General features: G+C 45.0%; 1 protein-coding gene across 5 annotated transcripts in view; it reads left to right on the top strand.

Moving 5' to 3' along the window:
• Positions 1 to 16,264: 16,264 nt before the first annotated feature.
• TERF2 (telomeric repeat binding factor 2) overlaps positions 16,265 to 19,896 on the top strand; it is a 33,141-nt gene continuing 29,509 nt past the window's right edge. For 4 of the 5 annotated variants that reach the window (XM_063699683.1, XM_055366288.2, XM_019011984.4 and 1 more), the window contains exons 1-3: positions 16,270 to 16,679; positions 16,786 to 16,881; positions 17,567 to 17,697. In XM_063699683.1, the coding sequence (XP_063555753.1) occupies positions 16,301 to 16,679; positions 16,786 to 16,881; positions 17,567 to 17,697 (606 nt within the window). In that variant the 5' untranslated portion in view covers positions 16,270 to 16,300. Of the gene's footprint in view, positions 16,680 to 16,785; positions 16,882 to 17,566; positions 17,698 to 19,896 lie in introns of all 5 variants that reach the window. The other variant, XM_019011983.4, reaches the window with a different exon arrangement.

The raw sequence follows: 19,896 nt of genomic DNA, 5'->3' as shown, positions 1-19,896 counted from the left end.
TTATAATTATTCATCTTATTTCACAGTAAGCTACCCCTTTAAAATTCTACCATTATTTTCCTTGTATTTTTATTAGCATTTAATTACTAATGAATATATGGTAATACATTCTTCCCTTTTGAAAAAAATTAGAGCATTGCAGACAAAGTTTTGGTTCTCTTTAATCAGTCCCCACAATGCCAGTTCCTTTCTCCCTTCCTCTAAAAAAATCACTTCTAGGAGTTTTGAGGCTATCCTCACTGACTTTTCAGTATACTTTTACATACATATAAATGTACTCATAGAAAATAAACATGTAGTATTTTTACATGCATGTTTTTAAGAAAACAAATTATATTCTATATATTATCCTGCAGTTTGATTCTTTTCACTCAATAATATAATATTGAACACTTTATACGATTATTATAGATAGTCATTCTTTTTTTTTTTTTTTTTTTTGAGACAGGGTCTCCCTCTGTCACTCAGGCTGGAGTGCAGTGGCATGATGTTGGCTCACTGCAACCTCCACCTCCGGGGCACAAGTGACCCTCCTGCCTCAGCCTCCCAAGCAGCTGGTACCACAGTCACATGCCACCATGCCCTGCTAATTTTTGTATTTTTTGCAGAGACAGGGTTTTGTCATGTTCCCCAAACTGGTCTCAAACTCCTGGGCTCAAGCAATCTGCCTGCCTTGGCCTCCCAAAGTGGTGAGGTTATAGGTGTGAGCCACTGTGCCCGGCCCTTTTTAACTTTTATACAATATTCCATTGTGCTTGGCTATTTCTCTTTTGATAGGCATTTAGATTAATTCCAACCTTTGTCTACTATAGACAATGCTTCAGTAAACTTTTTTTTAATTATACTTTAAGTTTTAGGGTACATGTGCACAACGTGCAGGTTTGTTACATATGTATACATGTGCCATGTTGGTGTCCTGCACCCATTAACTCGTCATTTAACATTAGGTATATCTCCTAATGCTATCCCCCTCCCCCCACCCCACAACAGGCCCTGGTGTGTAATGTTCCCCTTCCTGTGTCCACGTATTCTCATTGTTCAATTCCCACCTATGAGTGAGAACATGCGGTGTTTGGTTTTTCAGTAAACATTCTTGTACAGTTCTCATTATACACACATACAAGTACCTTATAGTCAATAAACATTCGGTCGTGCAAATAAAAAGTCAATATGCAATCTTAGAATGAGGTTTAGGTACAATGGAACTCTAAATTTACCGTTTAAAAATTGTCATCATCGTGGGCATTTTGCACCTCTGTAGATTATTATAGTGTGGCCCTGAGACTGGGGCTTGTGGAAGAACTGACTGAAGATGTTTCCTTGGCCAGGGAGAGAGAGAGAGAGAGCTGTAAAACACCCTTGTGAAAGGTAGGGCTGGGATACTCAAGACTGTGCTATCTAACACAGTAGCCACTAGCCGCATGTGGCTATTTAATTTTAAACTTAAGTTTGTTAAAGTTAAATCAAATTAAAAATTCAGTTCCTCAGTTATAGAAGCCACATTTTAAGTGCTCAAAAGCCACATATAATCAGTGGCTACCATATTGAGTGCAAATACAGAACATGTCCATCATTAAAGAAAGTTCTGGCCAGGCGCAGTGGCTTACACCTGTAACCCCAACACTTTGGGAGGCTGAGACGGGTGGATCACCTGAGGTCAGGAGTTCAAGACCAGCCTGGCCAACATGGTGAAACCCTGTCACTACTAAAAATACAAAAATCAGCCGAGCGTGTTGGCAGGCACCTGTAATCCCAGCTACTCAGGAGGCTGAGGCTGGAGAATCGCTTGAACCTGGGTGGTGGAGGTTGCAGTGAGCCGATATTGTGCCACCATACTCCAGCCTGGGTGACAGAGTGAGACTCCATCTCAAAAAAAGAAAAGAAAAGAAAAAAAAGGAAAAAAATAATTCAAGTCAGGCTCAGTAGCTCACGTCTGTAACCCCAGAACTTTGGGAGGCCATTTGGAAGACTGAGGCAGGAAGATCACTTGAGCCCAGGAGTTCAAGTCTGCATTGAGCTATGATGGCACCACTGCACTCCAGCTTGGGTGACAGAGGGAGACTCTGTCTCAAAAAGAAAAAGAAAAAGAAAGTTCTGTGGGACAGTACTACTCCAGAAGTTATTTTATATAGTCCTATCTAGTAGCCAATTTAAAATTTCCTTTCCTGAAATGTAATTACTTCCATTATTACTAAACCTTTGATGAAGTATTTTAAATAATAGTAAGAGCTAACATTTATTGAATGTATGTATTGGTTAGTTTTCTTTGTTGCAGAAAACAGATTTCACTCTTGCTAATTTAAACACAAAAGGATTTATTAAGGGGTATGGATAGCTCATGGACTCATTAGGGAAGTTGAAGAAATAGACACTAGGATAAATATCCAGGAATGACTTTCAAAATTACACTGTGGTTGGGCACAGTGGCTCATGCTTGTAAACCTAGCACTTTGGTGGGCCAAAGCAGGAAGATCATTTGAAGCCACTAGTTTGAGGCTGCAGTGAGCTATGATTGCACCACTGCACTCCAGCCTGGGTGACAGAATGAGACCCTGACTCAAAAAAGAAAAGAAAAGAAAAGAATTGCTAAGCAGCCACCACAGCTGTTGGCTCCAGAATAGCATTGCCTCTGCCCTGACCAGTGCCAGCAAAATGGATGCTTCCTGCTCTGTCTCCCCCTCCACGTGACTCATAGTTATCAAGTCTCACACAGTAGAATCTAAATCATAAACAGAACCAGAGCTGCAAGGGTGTTTGAGAAATGTCATATTTAGCTTTCCATCCTCTGCAGTCCAGGAAGCAAATCTAGAAAGGGGTTGGGATGGGTTTTGAGTGACCCAGTCCAAAGCATCTGCCACAACTTGCCAGGTGCCAGGTCTTGGAAACATGCCTGATCTCATTTCATTCTTACAAGAATTCAGTGAGGCAGGGACTATAATCATCCCCATTTGACAGATGAGGACACGACAGTCATGGTGGGGTGCATGGTATGACCTTAGTTGTGCATTGGAGAATTAAAAGAGGACCGGCTGGGCGCAGTGGCTCACACCTGCAATCCCAGCACTTTGGGAAACTGAGGCGAGAGGATCACTTGAAGCCAGGAGTTCAAGACCAGCAACATAGCAAGACTCTGTCTCTATTTTATTTAAAAAAGAAATAGACCAGGTGCGATGGCTCATACCTGAAATCCCAGCACTTTGGAAGGCAGAGGTGGGCGGATCACCTGAGGTCAGGAGTTCAAGACCAGCCTGGCCAACATGGTGAAACCCCATCTCTACTAAAAATACAAAACTTAGCTGGGTGTGGTGGCGGACGCCTGTAATCCCAGCTACTCGGGAGGCTGAGGCAGGAGAATCGCTTGAACCCAGGAGGTGGAGGTTGCAATGAGCCGAGATCGTGCCACTGCACTCCAGCCTGGGCGACAGAGTGAGACTCTGTCTCAAAAAAAAAAAAAGAAAAGAAAAGAAATAAAGATGGGCAACATAGCAAGATTCTGTCTCTATTTTATTTAAAAAAGAAAAAAAAGAGAAGGGCTTCTTGTCTACTCTTGGAGAGAAGTAACATAAAGAGGAGAAGAGAAAGCTGCCTGGAGAAATTGGGATGACCCATGAGAAGAAAGCATCAATCCCAACGTGTCAAAGGACAGCCAGGATGAATCTGAGAGCTCATGAGTAGTGCTATTGAATGCGTTCATGCCAGACAGATTCCAGAGTCCCTGCTCTCTCCCTAAAACCATGCTGCCCCCAATGGAAAGAACCAGAACTTACCCACCCATAGCAAAGACAGAAGGACACGGCCCTGGTTGTATTCCCACAACTCCACTTGCATCTGTGGCACAGAACACAGTGTGAAAGTGAAAAAACTCAACAGGGAAGGCTTCCAGAAGGAGGTGAGTTGTCAGTCGCTTTTAGAAGAGAAGCGAAGTGTTAGGCTGTGAGAAAGCAGATGATTTCAGATGGAAGAATTCACACACCCTCATGCCAAGACTCAGAAGCTGAGAGGGGCAGCCATTATAGCAAATCAAAGCAATGCCCTTGACCGAGGATAAAGGAAGTGAGTCAGTGTTTGGGAGAAAACAATAAATAAACTGGTGGGGAACCGGGGTGTGCGGCAGAATAAGATCATGTGAAACCCTTCCTGTGATTATAGTTTTATGAAAATATTAAACTATCTATTGAAATTCATTTTGGAACAGAATGAAAATCTTGGAGACTGGATCCTGGAAACTTTTTAACAAATGCCCCCAGATGATTGATTGCCTGTCTTGGCTGTCTTGATTTACCTGTTCTGAGGTCTAGTCTCCATCTCAGCTCTCCTTCCCTGGAACCTTGCCCCAGCTTTTGGGACTTGGGGGCTGGGGCCTGTTTGTATCATTCTTTCCTGAAGACATTCTAATATGATCAAAAGATAACTATGGGCTGGGTGGGATGGCTCACACCTGTAGTCCCAGCTACTTGGGAGGCTGAGGTGGGAGGATCTCTTCAGCCTGGGAAGTCAAGGCTGCAGTGAGCCATGACAGAGCCACTGCACTCCAGCCTGGGCAGCAGAGCAAGCTCTTGTCTCAAAAAAGATAACCAGCCAGGCGCGGGGGCTCACGCCTGTAATCCCAACACTTTGGGAGGTTGAGTCGGGCGGATCATGAGGTCAGGAGATCAAGACCATCCTGGCTAACACGGTGAAACCCCATCTGTATTAAAAATACAAAAAATTAGCCAGGCATGGTGGCAGACGCCTGTAGTCCCAGCTACTCAGGAGGCTGAGGCAGGAGAATGACGTGAACCTGGGAGGCAGAGCTTGCATTGAGCCGAGATCACGCCTGCACTCCAGCCTGGCGACAGAGCGAGACTCCGTCTCAAAAAAAAAAAAAAAAAAAAAAAAAAGACAACTATGTCAGGGGAAGAACACATTTCTTATAAAAATATAGGAAATGAATCTTTTGGTGCTGGGAGATTCTGAATAATTTGAGAAGGGGTGTCTACACCCCAGAAATGTGGCTGTATGTATGATTCTTATATTGCTTAAGCTTTATTAAACAATATTATTAACTCATATTTCAACAAGTCTTTCCAGTTGCCAGGTCCCATGCTAAGCAATTTGATAATGCATTATATCATTTAACCCTCACAGCAATTAACAGTCTTAGAGGTCTTTGGTATCCCCATCTTACAGATGAGGAATCCCAAAGTACTGGGGTTACAAGCATGAGCCACCACGCCCAGCCGATATATATATATTATAAAAGTAATAGATTAGTGCATTCTCAGAAGAGCCCTCTCGCTAGAATAGCCAGAGCTCTCTGACCTTCTCAAGGCTCCTCCTAGTGAGAAAGACTGAGCAGCAAGAACAGAGACTTGTTGTGGTTAAATGTTAACTTGTGTTTATTTCTCTACAACTGCCTGTTGTTTAATTTGGCCAACCCAGTGCAGATTCTTTCGTAAGCCTGTATGTAATTTCTGAACACCAGACCCGCGACCTTTACACACATGCTAAACATTTATAGAGTGGGAGAGTTCTTTTTCTCCATCAGTGAGTTAAGTAAATACCAACATCCTCCCCCCTGAAAAAAAGTATTCTTTGATCTACACTAAAGATAAACTGGCAATAATTCACTGACCAGCTGAGGGTTTTAAAGCAGATTCTTTGATAAGCCAGTTAATTTCAGAGGGCACTGGGGCTTGTTTCTTCCTGATACTGGGTTTTAAGTCATAAAGGCTTAGCATTACAGAAATGGAAAGAGAAATTTTAAGATGATCTCATCAAACCCCCTCAATTTAATAGATGAGAAAACTGTGAGCTCCAGAGAGAGAAAAGGCAGTTTAACTCGCAGATGTGTTAACAAAGAGCCATACAGAAATGTTTTGTTACACAACAATTCCTGCGGCATTTTAAGCCTTCTGTGGTTATTGCGTTTTGTTTCCTTTATGATCTGGTGATGCAAGGACAGTATTTGGGCCTGGAAATGGAAACCTGGGGACGCTAATCCTCAGCTTTGTGCTGACGTCAGAGATATTTGAGAATCGTTGCTGCCCCCTGCTGGAAGTTTAAGATTTCATGGTCTCTCAAGATTATATGGAATTTTTGTAATGGTTTAAAAAATTAGAAAAGTAAGCTTTCCTTAGGTCATAATTTTTAGGCCAGGTGTAGTGGCTCATGCCTGTAATCCCAACAGTTTGGGAGGCTGAGGTGGGAGGATCAATTGATGCCAGAAGTTTGAGACCAGCCAGGGCAATATAGCAAGACCCCCTCTCTACAAAAAACACATAAAAATAAAATAAAATAAAATTTTGAACCAACATGAAAGAGTATAAAGAGAAAAGAAAAATCTTCCCTTCCTAGTTCCATTTTCTAGTTCTATTGCTAGCAATTTTTTAACATTCTTTCACAATTTTTTCTATGAATGTATATATATATCCATATGTATATAATTTTTATCCACAAGTAGGATAATACTGTATACCCTGTTTTGAAACTTGCTTTTCTTTCTTTTTTCTTTTTTTTTTTTTTGAGACAGAGTCTCGCTCTGTCGCCCAGGCTGGAGTGCAGTGGTGCAATCTCTGCTCACTGCAACCTTCTCCTGGGTTCAAGTGATTCTCCTGCCTCAGCCTCCTGAGTAGCTGGAATTACAGGCGTGTGCCACCACACCTAGCTAATTTCTGTAATTTTAGTAGAGACAGGGTTTCACCATGTTAGCCAGGCTGGTCTCGAACTCCTGGCCTCAAGTGATCTGCCTGCCTCGACCTCCCAAAGTGGTGGGATTGCAGGCATGAGCCACTGCACCCAGCCGAAACTTGCTTTTCTCTTTTTTATTTTCTTCATTTGGAAGAGGTAATACATTCAAAAGATTCCTAAGTTTAAAAAATTGTCTTTTACATCTTTTCAAAGCTGTATGTAGTGACAAACCTCATTCCTTCTGATGGAGGCATAATATTCCATTGCTTGAATGTATCATAAATTATTTATTCAGTCCTCTTTTGATGGATTAAAAAGTACATCTCTGTAAGAATAGGGACTTTATTATAGGTACTTTGTTTTTGCTGTTCCTGATAGTGGGAATATGTCAACAGAATGTGTCTAATGAATGAATAGACATTTGCCAACTCTCAAATATTTGTCCATTTCAAAAATGCTGCATTGTTGGGATCTCAAATCTAAGCAAAAGAAAAAAATTGCTGCCCTGAATATCTTTGTGCCTATATTGTTGGCATAGGATGGAGCTGGGAGAAAGCACAGGTTCAAAATACATGTGAATTTTAAGTTTTGATAGATACTGCCAAATTGTTACTTTTGATGAGGAATATAATAATTTGATCATTTCCCTACCTGACAGGGCATCAAAACCAGAATCTCCCAGAGAGTTTAATTTAAAATAGCTACTTTCTGCGCACCCCCTCCATGCTAATTCAGCAGGTAGGGGAGGAATCAGAATAAATTCCTAGTTCAGCAGTTAGGAGAAGAATCAGAAATATACAAAATTCCCATTGCTGGGGAATCTGTATATATAACGATGCTCCCTCAGGACTGGGAAGGGCCGCATAATCTATCCATTTCTTGCCATGCAGTAGCAGACGGGAATGTGCTCATATAGCCTAATCTTAATAGGGTTACTCACATGTTATGCACTCCATGCTTACTGACTGCCTGCTGAGTGCAAGACCCTATGCTCCCTCTTCCAGAGGCAAGACAGAACTGGGGGTGTGGTGTGGATTTCTCCACTCCCACGGGTGGCAATGCTGGGGTGAGTGGGTGTGTTAGTTGCTGTACCTGCTGGCCCCTGGCTGGGGGTTGGGAAGGAAGCAGTGTGTGGGTGAAACTCGGGAATCCTGCAGCACTCCAGTGCCCAGAATTTTTAAAAGGCCCAGCCCTGCTCTCAGCAACATGTATCTATGTCTAGTAAAAACGAAGCTGGCGCTTCTGCTAGATCTTCTTGGGTGACTTCTACCAGGGTTTCCCCGAAAGCTGGTATGTGGTACAGGGCACAGACATCTCCCTCTGGGCCCTACTAAACCAGTTAAAATAAGCAGATAAAACCCACATGCGAAATGCGCCATGGACAGTCAACAGATGACACTCATAAAAAGAGATGACAGATTTCACCATCATTCACGACCCACCCAAACGTCACGTCCTCTGGGCTCTTTTCCAAGGCAGCTCCTGTCCCAAGTGGGTGTTGTTTCCATGCAGTGCATGGCGCTGGAAATATAACAACAAAAGAAAAAAAGATACTACCTCTGCTCCCAGAGGCTTACTATGTAAAATGTCTCCTATCTGCTTTACTGCATGATCCCATCTGATGCTCCCAACCAACAGTGCAGGAAATTCAGAGAAGTTAAATAACCAGATAAAAGCCACACAATTTGTTTAGTACAGTGGTCTTCACATTTTTTTGCTTGCATATTCCATCAAATAATTTTGAAAAACTGTATGTCCCTAGAAACAGGTCTACACATATATGGTTACTTAATTTATAACAAAGATAGCCCTACAGAGAGTAGAGAAAAGAGATATTTTTAATAAATGGTGCTAGGATAGCTGGATACCTATATGGAAAAAAATGAAATTGGACCCTGCTTCATATCATTTGCAAGCATCAAATTCAGGTGGATAAAAGACTAATACGTGAAAGGCAAAAATCTACAACTTTTTAGAAGATAACATAAGCTAATATCTTCATGACTTCTGAATAAGAAAGGATTTATTAAACAAGCAACTAACAGCACTCACAATGAAAGAAAATGATAGATTCAGCCAGGTGCAGTGGCTCACGCCCATAATCCTAGCACTTCAGGAGGCTGAGGCAGGAGGATCCCTTGAGCCCGGGAGGTTGAGGCTGCAACAACCCAAATGTCTATCGATAAGAGAATGGGTAAATCAATTGTGGCTTTTTTTTTTTTTGAGATGGAGTTTCACTCTTATTGCCCAAGATGAAGTGCAATGACACGATCTCGGCTCACTGCAACCTCCACCTCCCAGGTTCAAGCAACTCTCCTGCCTCAGCCTTCCAAGTAGCTTGCATTACAGGAGCGTGCCACCATGCCAGGCTAATTTTTTTGTATTTTTAGTAGAAACACGATTTCACCATGTTAGCCAGGCTGGTCTCAAACTCCTGAACTCAGGTGATCCGCCCGCCTCAGCCTCCCAAAATGCTGGGATTACAGGCATGAGCCACCACCCCCGGCCTAAATTGTGGATTTTTTATACAATGGAACACTATTCAGCTATAAAAAGGAACAACATGGATGAATCTCAAAAACAGTTACGCAAAAGAAGCCAGACGCAAAGAGTATCTAGTGTATGATTCTGTTTCTGTGAAGTTCAAGAACAGACAAAACTAACCTAATCTCTCATTCTATCTTGGTTAATATCAAACAGATCTGGATTTAAAATCTGATTCAGGCACGTTGGGTGAGTCACTTAACTTTCTAAAGCCTCAGTTTTTTCTTCTCTAAAACTGGCACAATGGCCAGGTGTGGTGGCTCACACCTACAATCCCAACACTTTCAGAGGCCCAGCCAGGTGGATCATTTAATTCCAGGAGTTCGAGACCAGCCTGGTTAACATGACGAAACCTCATCTTTACAATATATACCAAAATTAGCCGGGTGCAGTGGCACACACCTGTGGTCCCAATTACGGGGTTGGGGGGTGCTGAGGCAGGAGACTTGCTTGAACCCAGGAGGTGGAGGCTACAGTGAATCGAGATCACGCCACTGCACTCCAGCCTGGGCAATAGAGGAAGACTCTGCCTCAAAACAAAACAAAAGCTGGCAGAGAAATACCTCTTTATAGGATTTTGGTGCAGACTAAACGAAATAAAGGATGTAAGGCACCCCAGCACACAGTAAGTGATATATAATAAATATTCTCACTCTCTCTCTCTCCCCGTGTGTGTGTGTGTGTGTGTGTGTGTGTGTGTGTGTGTGTGTGTTTAAGGTAGAGTTTTGCTCTGTCACCCAGCCTGGAGTGCAGTGGCACAATCACAGTTCACTGTAACCTCAAACTCCTGGGCTCAAGCAATCCTCCTGCCTCAGCCTCTCAAGTAGCTAGGACTGCAGGCCACCACCATGCCTAGATAATTTTTTAATTATTTGTAGAGACAGGGTCTTGCTTCGTTGTTTTGAACTCCTGGCCTCAAGGAATCCTCCTGCTTTGGCCTTCCAAAGTGCTGGGATTCTAGGTGTGAGTCACCACACCTGGCAAAAAATATATTGTATATAATCGTTATTCCCATAAATTTGTGGTTACACCGGCTGGGCGCAGTGGCTCACACCTGTAATCCCAGCACTTTGGGAGGCCGAGATGGGTGGATCACAAGGTCAGGGGGTCGAGACCATCCTGGCTAACACGGTGAAACCCTATCTCTATTAAAAAATACAAAAAATTAGCAGGGTGTGGTGGCGGGTGCCTGTAGTCCCAGCTACTCCAGAGGCTGAGGCAGGAGAATGGCGTGAACCCAGGAGACGGAGCTTGCGGTGAGCCGAGATTGCGCCACTGCACTCCACACTGGGAGAGAGAGCGAGACTCCGTCTAAAAAAAAAAAAACTGTGGTTATACCATTATGTTTCTATCTTTTTTCTCCTCTGATTGTATCTTAAGCACGGAATAATCTTTGGGTACACAGTTAGGTATTTATTCTTATTGAGAGGAGAAAATCTTTATTTTATTTTTATTTTTATTTTTGAGACAGAGTCTCCCTCTGTTGCCCAGGCTGGAGTGCAGTGGCACAATCTTGGCTCACCGCAGCCTCCACACCCCAGGTTCAAGCGATTCTTGTGCCTCAGCCTCCTGAGTAGCTGGGATTACAGGTGTGCACCACCATGCCCAGCTAATTTTTGTATTTTTTGTAGAGACGGGGTTTCGCCACGTTGGCCAGGCTGATCTCGAACTCCTGTCCTCACGTGATCCACCCGCCTTGGCCTCCCAAAGTGCTGGGCTTACAGGCATGAGGCACCACGCCTGGTCAGAAAATCTCCGTAACAGAATAAAATTCCTTAATATGAACAAACCATGATTTACTTAATAATTTTATTATCAGATCTTTTCAGTTCTAGTTTTTTCTACTTTATAAGTAATGAAGTGATAAAAATCCTTCTACTTACGACTTGTTACTTATCTGTGATTATTCCTGCACGATGACTTTCTCAACAATGGAATTTTTATGGCTGTTGCTGATTTTTTTCTGGGTTGCTCTTTAGAAAGGTTGTACTGATTTAACACTGCCACCAGCACTGGCTGAAAGGGTCTGCTTCACAGTACCTTCCCCAACAATGGGGATTATTAACTTTTTTTTTTTTTTTTTTGAGACAGAGTCTTGCTCTGTCGCCCAGGCTGGAGTGCAGTGGCATGATCTCAGCTCACTGCAAGCTCCGCCTCCCTGGTTCACACCATTCTCCTGCCTCAGCCTCCCGAGTAGCTGGGACTACAGGGGCCCACCACAACGCCCGGCTAATTTTTTGTATTTTTAGTGGAGACAGGGTTTCACCGTGTTAGCCAGGATGGTCTTGATCTCCTGACCTTGTGATCCACCTGTCTTGGCCTCCCAAAGTGCTGGGATTACAGGCACGAGCCACCGCGCTTGGCCTTTTTTTTTTTTTTTTTTTTTTTTTTTTGAGACAGTCCTGCTTTGTCGCCCAGGCTGGAGTGCAGTGGCACAATCTCGGCTCACTGCAAGCTCTGCCCCCCCGGGTTCACACGCCCGGCCGATTATTAACTTTTAAAACCTTTCTAGTGGAGGCTGGGCGTGGTGGCTCACACCTATAATCCCAGCACTTTGGGAGGCCGAGGTGGGCAGATTGCCTGAGGTCAGGAGTTCGAGACCAGCCTGACCAACATGGGAAAACCCCATCTCTACTAAAAACACAAACAAATTAGCCGGGTGTGGTGGTGGGCGCCTGTAATCCCAACTACTTGGGAGGCTGAGGCAGGAGAATCTCTTGAATACGGGAAATGGAGGTTGCAGTGAGCCGAGATCACACCATTGCACTCCGGCCTGGGCAACAGAGCGAGACTCTGTCTCAAAAAACAAAACAAAACAAAAAACCTTGCTAGTGGCCGGGCGTGGTGGCTCACGCCTGTAATCCCAGCACTTTGGGAGGCCGAGGTGGGTGGATCACCTCAGGTCAGGAGTTCAAGACCAGCCTGACCAATATGGTGAAACCCCATCTCTGCTAAAAATACAAAATTAGCTGGGTGCGGTGGTGCGTGCCTGTAATCCCAGCTACTTAGGAGGCTGAGGCAGGAGAATCGCTTGAACCCAGGAGGTGGAGGTTGCAGTGAGCCGAGATCACACCATTGCACTCCAGCCTGGGCAACAAGAGCGAAACTCCGTCTCAAAAACAAAAACAAAAACAAACAAAAAAAACCTTGCTAGGCCCAGCTTGGTGGCTCAGACCTGTAATCTCAGCACTTTGGGAGGCCTAGGCGGGAAGACTACCTGAGCCCAGGAGTTTGAGACCAGCCTGGCCAACATGGCAAAACCCTGTCTACAAAAAAATAAAAAAATAATAATTAGCCAGATATGGTGGCATGTACCTGTAGTCCCGGCTACTCAGGAGGCTGAGGAAGGAGGATCACTGGAGCCCAGGAGGTCGAGGCTGCGGTGAGCCATGATCACACCACTGCACTCTGGCCTGGGTGACAGAGCAGGATCCTGTCTCAAATAAAAAAACCTTGCTAGCTTGATTGGCATGTGTCAGGCAATTTTTTTTTTTTTTTTTTGAGACTGATTTTCGCTCTTTTTGCCCAGGCTGGCATGCAATGGCATGTTCATGGCTCACTGCAACCTCCACCTCCTTGGTTCAAGTGATTCTCCTGCCTCAGCCTCCCAAGTAGCTGGGATTACAGGTGCCCACCACCATGCCCGGTTAATTTTGTATTTTTAGTAGACATGGGGTTTCACCATGTTGGCCAGGCTGGTCTTGAACTCCTGAACTCAGGTGGTCCTCCCACCATGGCCTCCTAAAGTGCTGGGATTACAGGCGTGACCCACCATGCCTGGCCAGTTATTATTATCATTATTATTATTACTATTATTATTTTAAGACAGAGCTCACTCTATCCAGGCTGGAGTGCAGTGGCACCATCTCAGCTCACTGCAACCTCTGCCTCCCAAGCGATTCTCATGTCTTGGCTTCCCAAAGTGCTGGGATTACAGTCGTGAGCCACCGCACCTAGCATTGTCAGACATTATTTACAGGCCTTATTTCATCTTTATTTTTTAAGACGGAGTCTGGCTCTGTTGCCCAGGCTGGAGTGCGGTGGCGGGATCCTGGCTCACTGCAAACTCTGCCTCCCAGGATCAAGTAATTCTCCTGCCTCAGCCTCCCGAGTAGCTGGGATTACAGGCTTCAGCTACCACACCCAGCTAATTTTTGTACTTTTAGTACAGATGGGGTTTCACCATGTTGGCCAGGTTGGTCTCCAACTCCTGACCTCAGGTTATCCACCCACCTCGGCCTCCCAAAGTGCTGGGATTACAGGTGTCAGCCACAGCGCCCGGCCGGTATAAGCTGTTTTTATTAACTCATCCAGGACCTGCCTAGAAAGTCTCCTACTCTCCTCTATCAAAAAAAACTCATTTTTCTTTTATTTTTTCAAAATTAAGGTATGACTTACATAAAGTGCGCAAATCATAAGTGTCCTGCTTGATGGATTTTCTCCTCATTTTTCAAAGTCCCATCATCCTCTGGTTATCCCAAAATCATTCTCTTCTTTATCTACCACAAATACCCAACTGTCTCTTTAAGGGAACTTCTTTGAAAACCTTAAGTGCTTCCTGCATTCCTGTAATCCCAGCTACTCGGGAGGCTGAGGCAGGAGAATCAACTGAACCCGGGAGATGGAGGTTGCAGTGAGCCAAGATTGCGCCATTACACTCAAGCCTGGGCGACAAGAGCAAAACTTTGTCTCAAAAAACAAACAAACAAACAAAAAACAGCTTACACTTACTGAGCCCTTACCACAAGCTGAGCCCTTCGCTAAAGGCATTAGAAATAGCAATTCATTGACTTTTCGTATAATTTCCGAGAGGTACCTTCATTATTTGTGCTTGACAGATGTGGAAACAGAGGCACAGAGACAGTTAAGGGATTTGTTCAAGGTTACACAGCTAGCAAGTAGAGGAGTTAGCAGTGGCCAGGCGCAGTGGCTCACGCCTATAATCTCAGCACTTTGGGAGGCCACAATGGGTGGATCACTTGAGGCCAGGAGTTCGAGACAGCGTGGCTAACATGGTGAAACCCCATCTCTACTAAAAATACAAAGATTAGCCAGGCGTGGTGGCGCACGCCTGTAATCCCAGCTACTCGGGAGGCTGAGGCAGGAGAATCACTTGAACCCGGGAGGCGGAGGTTGCAGTGAGCCAAGATCGTGCCACTGCACTCCAGCCTGGGCAACAGAACAAGACTCTGTCTCAGAAAAAAAAAAAAAAAGTTAGAATTGAAAGGCAAGTGATTTGGCACCAGGCATAGTAGCTCAACCCTGAAATCCCCAGCACTTTAGGAGACCAGGGTGGGAGGAGTGCTTGAGGCCAGGAGCTCGAGACCAGCCTGGGCAACACGGCAAGACCCCTAATTCTACCAAAAAAAATTTCAAATTACCCAGGCATGGTGGCATACGCTGGTAGTCTTAGCTACTCGGGAGGTTGAGGCAGGAGGATCACTTGAGCCCGGGAGTTCAAGGCTGCAGTGAGCACGATTGCGCCACTGCACTCCAACCTGCATTACAGAGTGAAACTTTCTCAAAAAAACTAAAATAAAGGCAAGTGATTTGGTTCCTGGTTAAGGCAAGCAGGCTGGAATGGAAAAGCAGCCATGGGCCGGGCGCAGTGGCTCACGCCTGTAATCCCAGCACTTTGGGAAACCGAGGCGGGCGGATCACGAGGTCAGGAGATGGAGACCATCCTGGCTAACACGGTGAAACCCCGTCTCCACTAAAAATACAAAAAATTAGCTGGGCATGGTAGTGGGCGCCTGTAGTCCCAGCCACTCGAGAGGCTGAGGCAGGAGAATGGCATGAACCCAGAGGCGGAGCTTGCAGTGAGCCGAGATCGTGCCACTGCACTCCAGCCTGGGCGACAGAACGAGATTCCATCTCAAGAAAAAAAAAGAAAAAAAAGAAAAGCAGCCATGATCACCAAAGATCAGTCAGACCTAGAGGCCTCTTCTCTCATCCCGGAACGTGTACCTCATAGAACTTTTGGCTTTCCAGGATACTATACATATTAAGGTCCTGATATTAATTCACAGGTCCAGCATGGGATTCACATCCTCAAGGACATGGCCACCTGCACTTCTGAGTTGTTTTTGAGTGGCCCCAAACTGGATCTTTGCAGGTTCCAGACTAGTGGGGCTGGTAGGACAATCTTTGAAGCTAGACCAGTTACTGGGCCTCTCAGGAAGAGGCACCCACAACCACCATCCTGAACTAAGGTCTGAGCTGGAGGTTCTCCATTTGGTCAAGTGCCAGTTGGTGAATTCCAAGAGTATGAGAGATATCTGAAAGTGACTCAGACCCTCTATGGGACTATGGGTGGTCCTTTTGCTTATTTTTCTAATTGTTCTACAACAAAATGTGTTATTTTTGTGATTACAAAGAGTATATGTCTAGAGGCTGGGTTGCCAGGTGCATTCTATTTATTGGTATCACACTGGTCTTTGCTTTATAATTACAGTATTTGTTAAAATACAAATTTGTTTAAAGACTTTCCTCTGTGTATGCTCTCTTCCACAATTTTCAAAGTGTTTAATAAGGTGCACATATTTGGTTTTCTTTTCTTTTTTTTGGGACGGAGTTTCACTCTTGTTGCCCAGGCTGGAGTGCAATGGCGCGATCTCGGCTCACCGCAACCTCCGCCTCCGGGGTTCAAGCGAGTCTCCTGCCTCAGCCTCCCGAGTAGGTAGGATTACAGGCATGCGCCACCACGTCCGGCTAATTTTGTATTTTTAGTAGAGATGGGGTTTCTCCATGTTGGTCAGGCTGGTCTCGAACTCCCGACCTCAGGTGATCCACCCGCCTCAGCCTCCCAAAGTGCTGGGATTACAGGCGTTGAGCCACCGAGCCCGGCCTGTTTTTCAGTCTCTAATACACTGTTCCGCGTCCGTAGCATAGTAGCTGTTTTCTGTAAATTCGGAGCGAAGTTGACTGCAAACCCCGCCGGGTTCACCGGCCTGGGCGGCGTGGACTTCAAGCCCCAGGAGGCATTGCGGCCGGCACATCGGGAACTACGGCGTCGGAGAAGGGGGCCGGGCCCTCCGGTCCTTTCCCTCCCAGAAGCCCGCGGGCGGCTCGGAACGCTGTTTCTATCATGGCCGCGGGAGCCGGGACGGCGGGCCTCGCTTCCGGCCCGGGCGTCGTGCGTGACCCAGCGGCGTCACAGCCGAGGAAGCGGCCCGGCCGGGAGGGCGGGGAGGGCGCGCGGCGATCGGACACGATGGCGGGAGGAGGCGGGAGTAGCGACGGCAGCGGGCGGGCAGCTGGCAGGCGGGCGTCCCGCAGTAGCGGGCGGGCCCGGCGGGGGCGCCACGAGCCGGGGTTGGGGGGCCCGGCGGAGCGCGGCGCGGGGGAGGCACGGCTGGAAGAGGCAGTGAATCGCTGGGTGCTCAAGTTCTACTTCCACGAGGCGCTGCGGGCCTTTCGGGGTAGCCGGTACGGGGACTTCAGACAGATCCGGGACATCATGCAGGGTGAGGGCCGGGCCGGGGGAAGGGGGTTGGAGCGCCGGGGAAGGGGGTCCGGGGGACCGGGAGTCGGGACTGGGGGTCGCCCAGCCAACGATGTCTTCTCTCCCAGCTTTGCTTGTCAGGCCCTTGGGGAAGGAGCACACCGTGTCCCGATTGCTGCGGGTTATGCAGTGTCTGTCGCGCATTGAAGAAGGGGAAAATTTAGGTATGGCTATTTTTTTGTTCTTCTCTGGGCTTACTTGCTTAGGGTTTTGTTTTAAAACTTATATCTAGAACTGAAGGATTCCTGGTTAAAGTGCGATAGTTCCCATCAGAGTGGTCTTTGTCATTCTACGATGGGTCTGTTTTCTGGCTCGACTGGCTCTAGTTTTCTCCGGTTAAGGTTGTCTTGGCTGCTTTTCTGTGTTTTTTTAAAATCTTCTCCCACCTGTTAATTGCTCACCCCAACTTTGCTCCTATCTAAAGTGAGTTATGTTCATATGGACATCTTTTTTCCCCCATGGTGGAGAGTTTTTCAGAGTGGAAGTACTCTGACATTTTTCCCCTCTGAATTTAACTTGAAAGCTATTTAGCTGTTGTCAGTTTCTTGCCACTCGTATCTGAGGAGGATGGGTATATTCTGAATTTGAGAGGCAAATGCATGTATTTAAAAATAATTTTTTTGCCTGTCTTGACAGGTATTAAAAAATGGTCACGTTAAATTCGTTGATTTGAATTTGGACCCTTATCGTGTATGTCAACCTGTAGCAAATATGTCAAAAAATTAAATGCAAATCTTACCATATTTGCATGCTCCATTTCCATAAATGTATATATATATATATAATTTTTGGACATAACTTTTTTACCCTTAGAAAAGAGCTTAAAATGAAAACTGTGCTTTGTCCTAGACTGTTCCTTTGATATGGAGGCTGAGCTCACACCACTGGAATCAGCTATCAATGTGCTGGAGATGATTAAAACTGAATTTACACTGACAGAAGCAGTGGTCGAATCCAGTAGAAAACTGGTCAAGGAAGCTGTAAGGCTCTATTTTTATATCTTTTTTCTTTGACCAAAAATCAGGGGTCTTTGAGGATACAGCACTTAACTCTTTACTGTGTGGGGCAGAGGAAAACAGCAATGGGGAGAGATTGAGCAAGCAAGAAAGCACACACACAGACGTTATCTCTTCAGGTGTCTCCTTTCCCACCCAGGGTTGGGAAGTAATGGCAGGTGCTCAGTTTTTGTGATTTGGGTGGTCTTCCTTGTGACTTTGGCATTGAAGCTCTGACATTTTGGAGGTTACTGCACCATTCGGGAGCACTCTGCAAGGGCCTTAAGTAACTCTGGCCTAGGGTTTGGTCACCCTTGTTTATAATAAACCAGGGAGATAAACTGGGGCCTTGGAAAATGTGGTACTGACTTTGAGTTCTTTCTGTCTGCAGAAAGAGGGGCTTAGAGAACATCCCTTTTGAACAGATAGATTAGAATCAGAGGTGCTGGGATAATGAGCCAGCTAGCAAAATAGTCATGGTAGAAGAATGATAGAAATCTGGCACAGGCAGTGTTCTTGAATTCAAGAAAAAAGCTAATGGAGTGTCTGGGAATTTGGGATTGTCACTGTGTTGTGGCTCAGGTAGCTTCAAACAGTAGAAATTATTTTAATTTAAAACATAGAAGTGGCTGTGGGAACCAGTCAGAAAAAGATTGTTCTTCCCCCAAAACCAAGGCTGGGGGGTGTGGAAGCAGATGCAGAGGTGAAGATGGAAAACATCAGCTAAGCATTGCCCTGGTGGTAGAAAATAGGGAAATGGTTAAGAAAAGAGCACCCCTAAAAGGATGGGATCCCAAAGATGGGGGTGGGGTAGAAAGATAAAACCTTGCTTCGCAAGGAAAACCTGTCTCTTGGCTGTGTACATTGTACTTGGGTACCCTATTAAAAAACAACTAGTGTGCATGAGGTGCACATATTTTATTTATTTAATTAAGGACCTTGGGCAGATACTACTTTTGATCTTGTAAAAAAATGCTTAAATATTAGTCATTTTCAAGGAAGAATAATTTCAAGAGTACATTTTTAGTATAGGAAAATCAGGTTTAGGTTGAGGGGAGGCATATGCCAGAAAAGACATTATCAAGGGAGGAGAAATTCATGCCTACTTTCAGAACTGTTAAGGATCTTTTGAATGGGTACCAGTTTAGAGTAATTCATGTAACTTTTATTAAGTACACATTGAGTATCCTTTATCCAAAATACTTGGGAACAGAAGCATTTTGGATTTCAGATTTTGGAATATTTGCATTAAATTTAGGTTGAGCATCCCAAATCCAAAAATCTGAAATCCCAAATGCCCTCAAATCTGAAACTTTTTGAGTGCCAACATGGCACTCAAAGGAAATGCTCATTGGAGCATTTCAGATTTTGGATTTTCAGATGTAGGATGCTCAACCTGTAGCAACTCCTTTAGAACACAAGGGCTATAGATTTGCCATCTGGCCCCTCTTCTGGAAGAGTCTTTGTGGGCTTTCATCTTTCAGCTGCGTATTTATTATTATTATTTAGGCTCATAGAGCTCGTTATTTGGGTGGTTCATTAGGAAAAATCTATTAGAAAAATCTAAGCTCTCAAAGTAGCTGTTTTCTTACGTTGACTCTGTTCTGCTTTTCCAGTCTCCACCAGGTACTAGATCTTATGTTTATTGTTACTGCAGTGTAACAAGTTACTCCAAGAATAAGCAGCTCAAAACAGTTAATATTATCTTTCAATTTCCGAGGATCAGGAGTCTATTAGTGATTCTGGCTCAGGGTTTCTCATGAGGTTACAGTCAAGCTGTCAGCTAGGTTTGCAGTCATTTCAAGACTCAACTGCATCCATACTCACATAGTTGTTAACAAGACTCACTTTCCTACTGGCTGTTGGCTGGACAGTTCAGCTCCTGGCCTCTCCACAGATAAGGCTGCTTGCAACATGGCAGCTTTCTTTTCCTACAGCAAATCATGCAAGAGAGCAAGAACCCAAGGCAGAAGTCTCATTCTTGTATAGTCTAATCTTGGAAGTGACACATTATCACTTCCGCCATATGCTCTTGGTCATACAGACTAGACTCACTCTGGTAGAGTGTGAATGGGACTCCGCAATAGGTGAGGCGCATTGGGGGCTGCCTTTGAGGTTGGCAACCACAATTACCTTGATCTCCTAGTTGTTAAATGATATTATTTCATCCATCTCTTCAATTTA

The sequence above is a fragment of the Gorilla gorilla genome, chromosome 18 (genome assembly GCF_029281585.2).
Source record: "Gorilla gorilla gorilla isolate KB3781 chromosome 18, NHGRI_mGorGor1-v2.1_pri, whole genome shotgun sequence".
NCBI classification, from domain to species: Eukaryota; Metazoa; Chordata; class Mammalia; order Primates; family Hominidae; genus Gorilla; species Gorilla gorilla.
The sequence above is the reverse complement of the archived record's forward strand: the minus strand, read 5'-3'. Positions and strand labels throughout refer to the sequence as shown.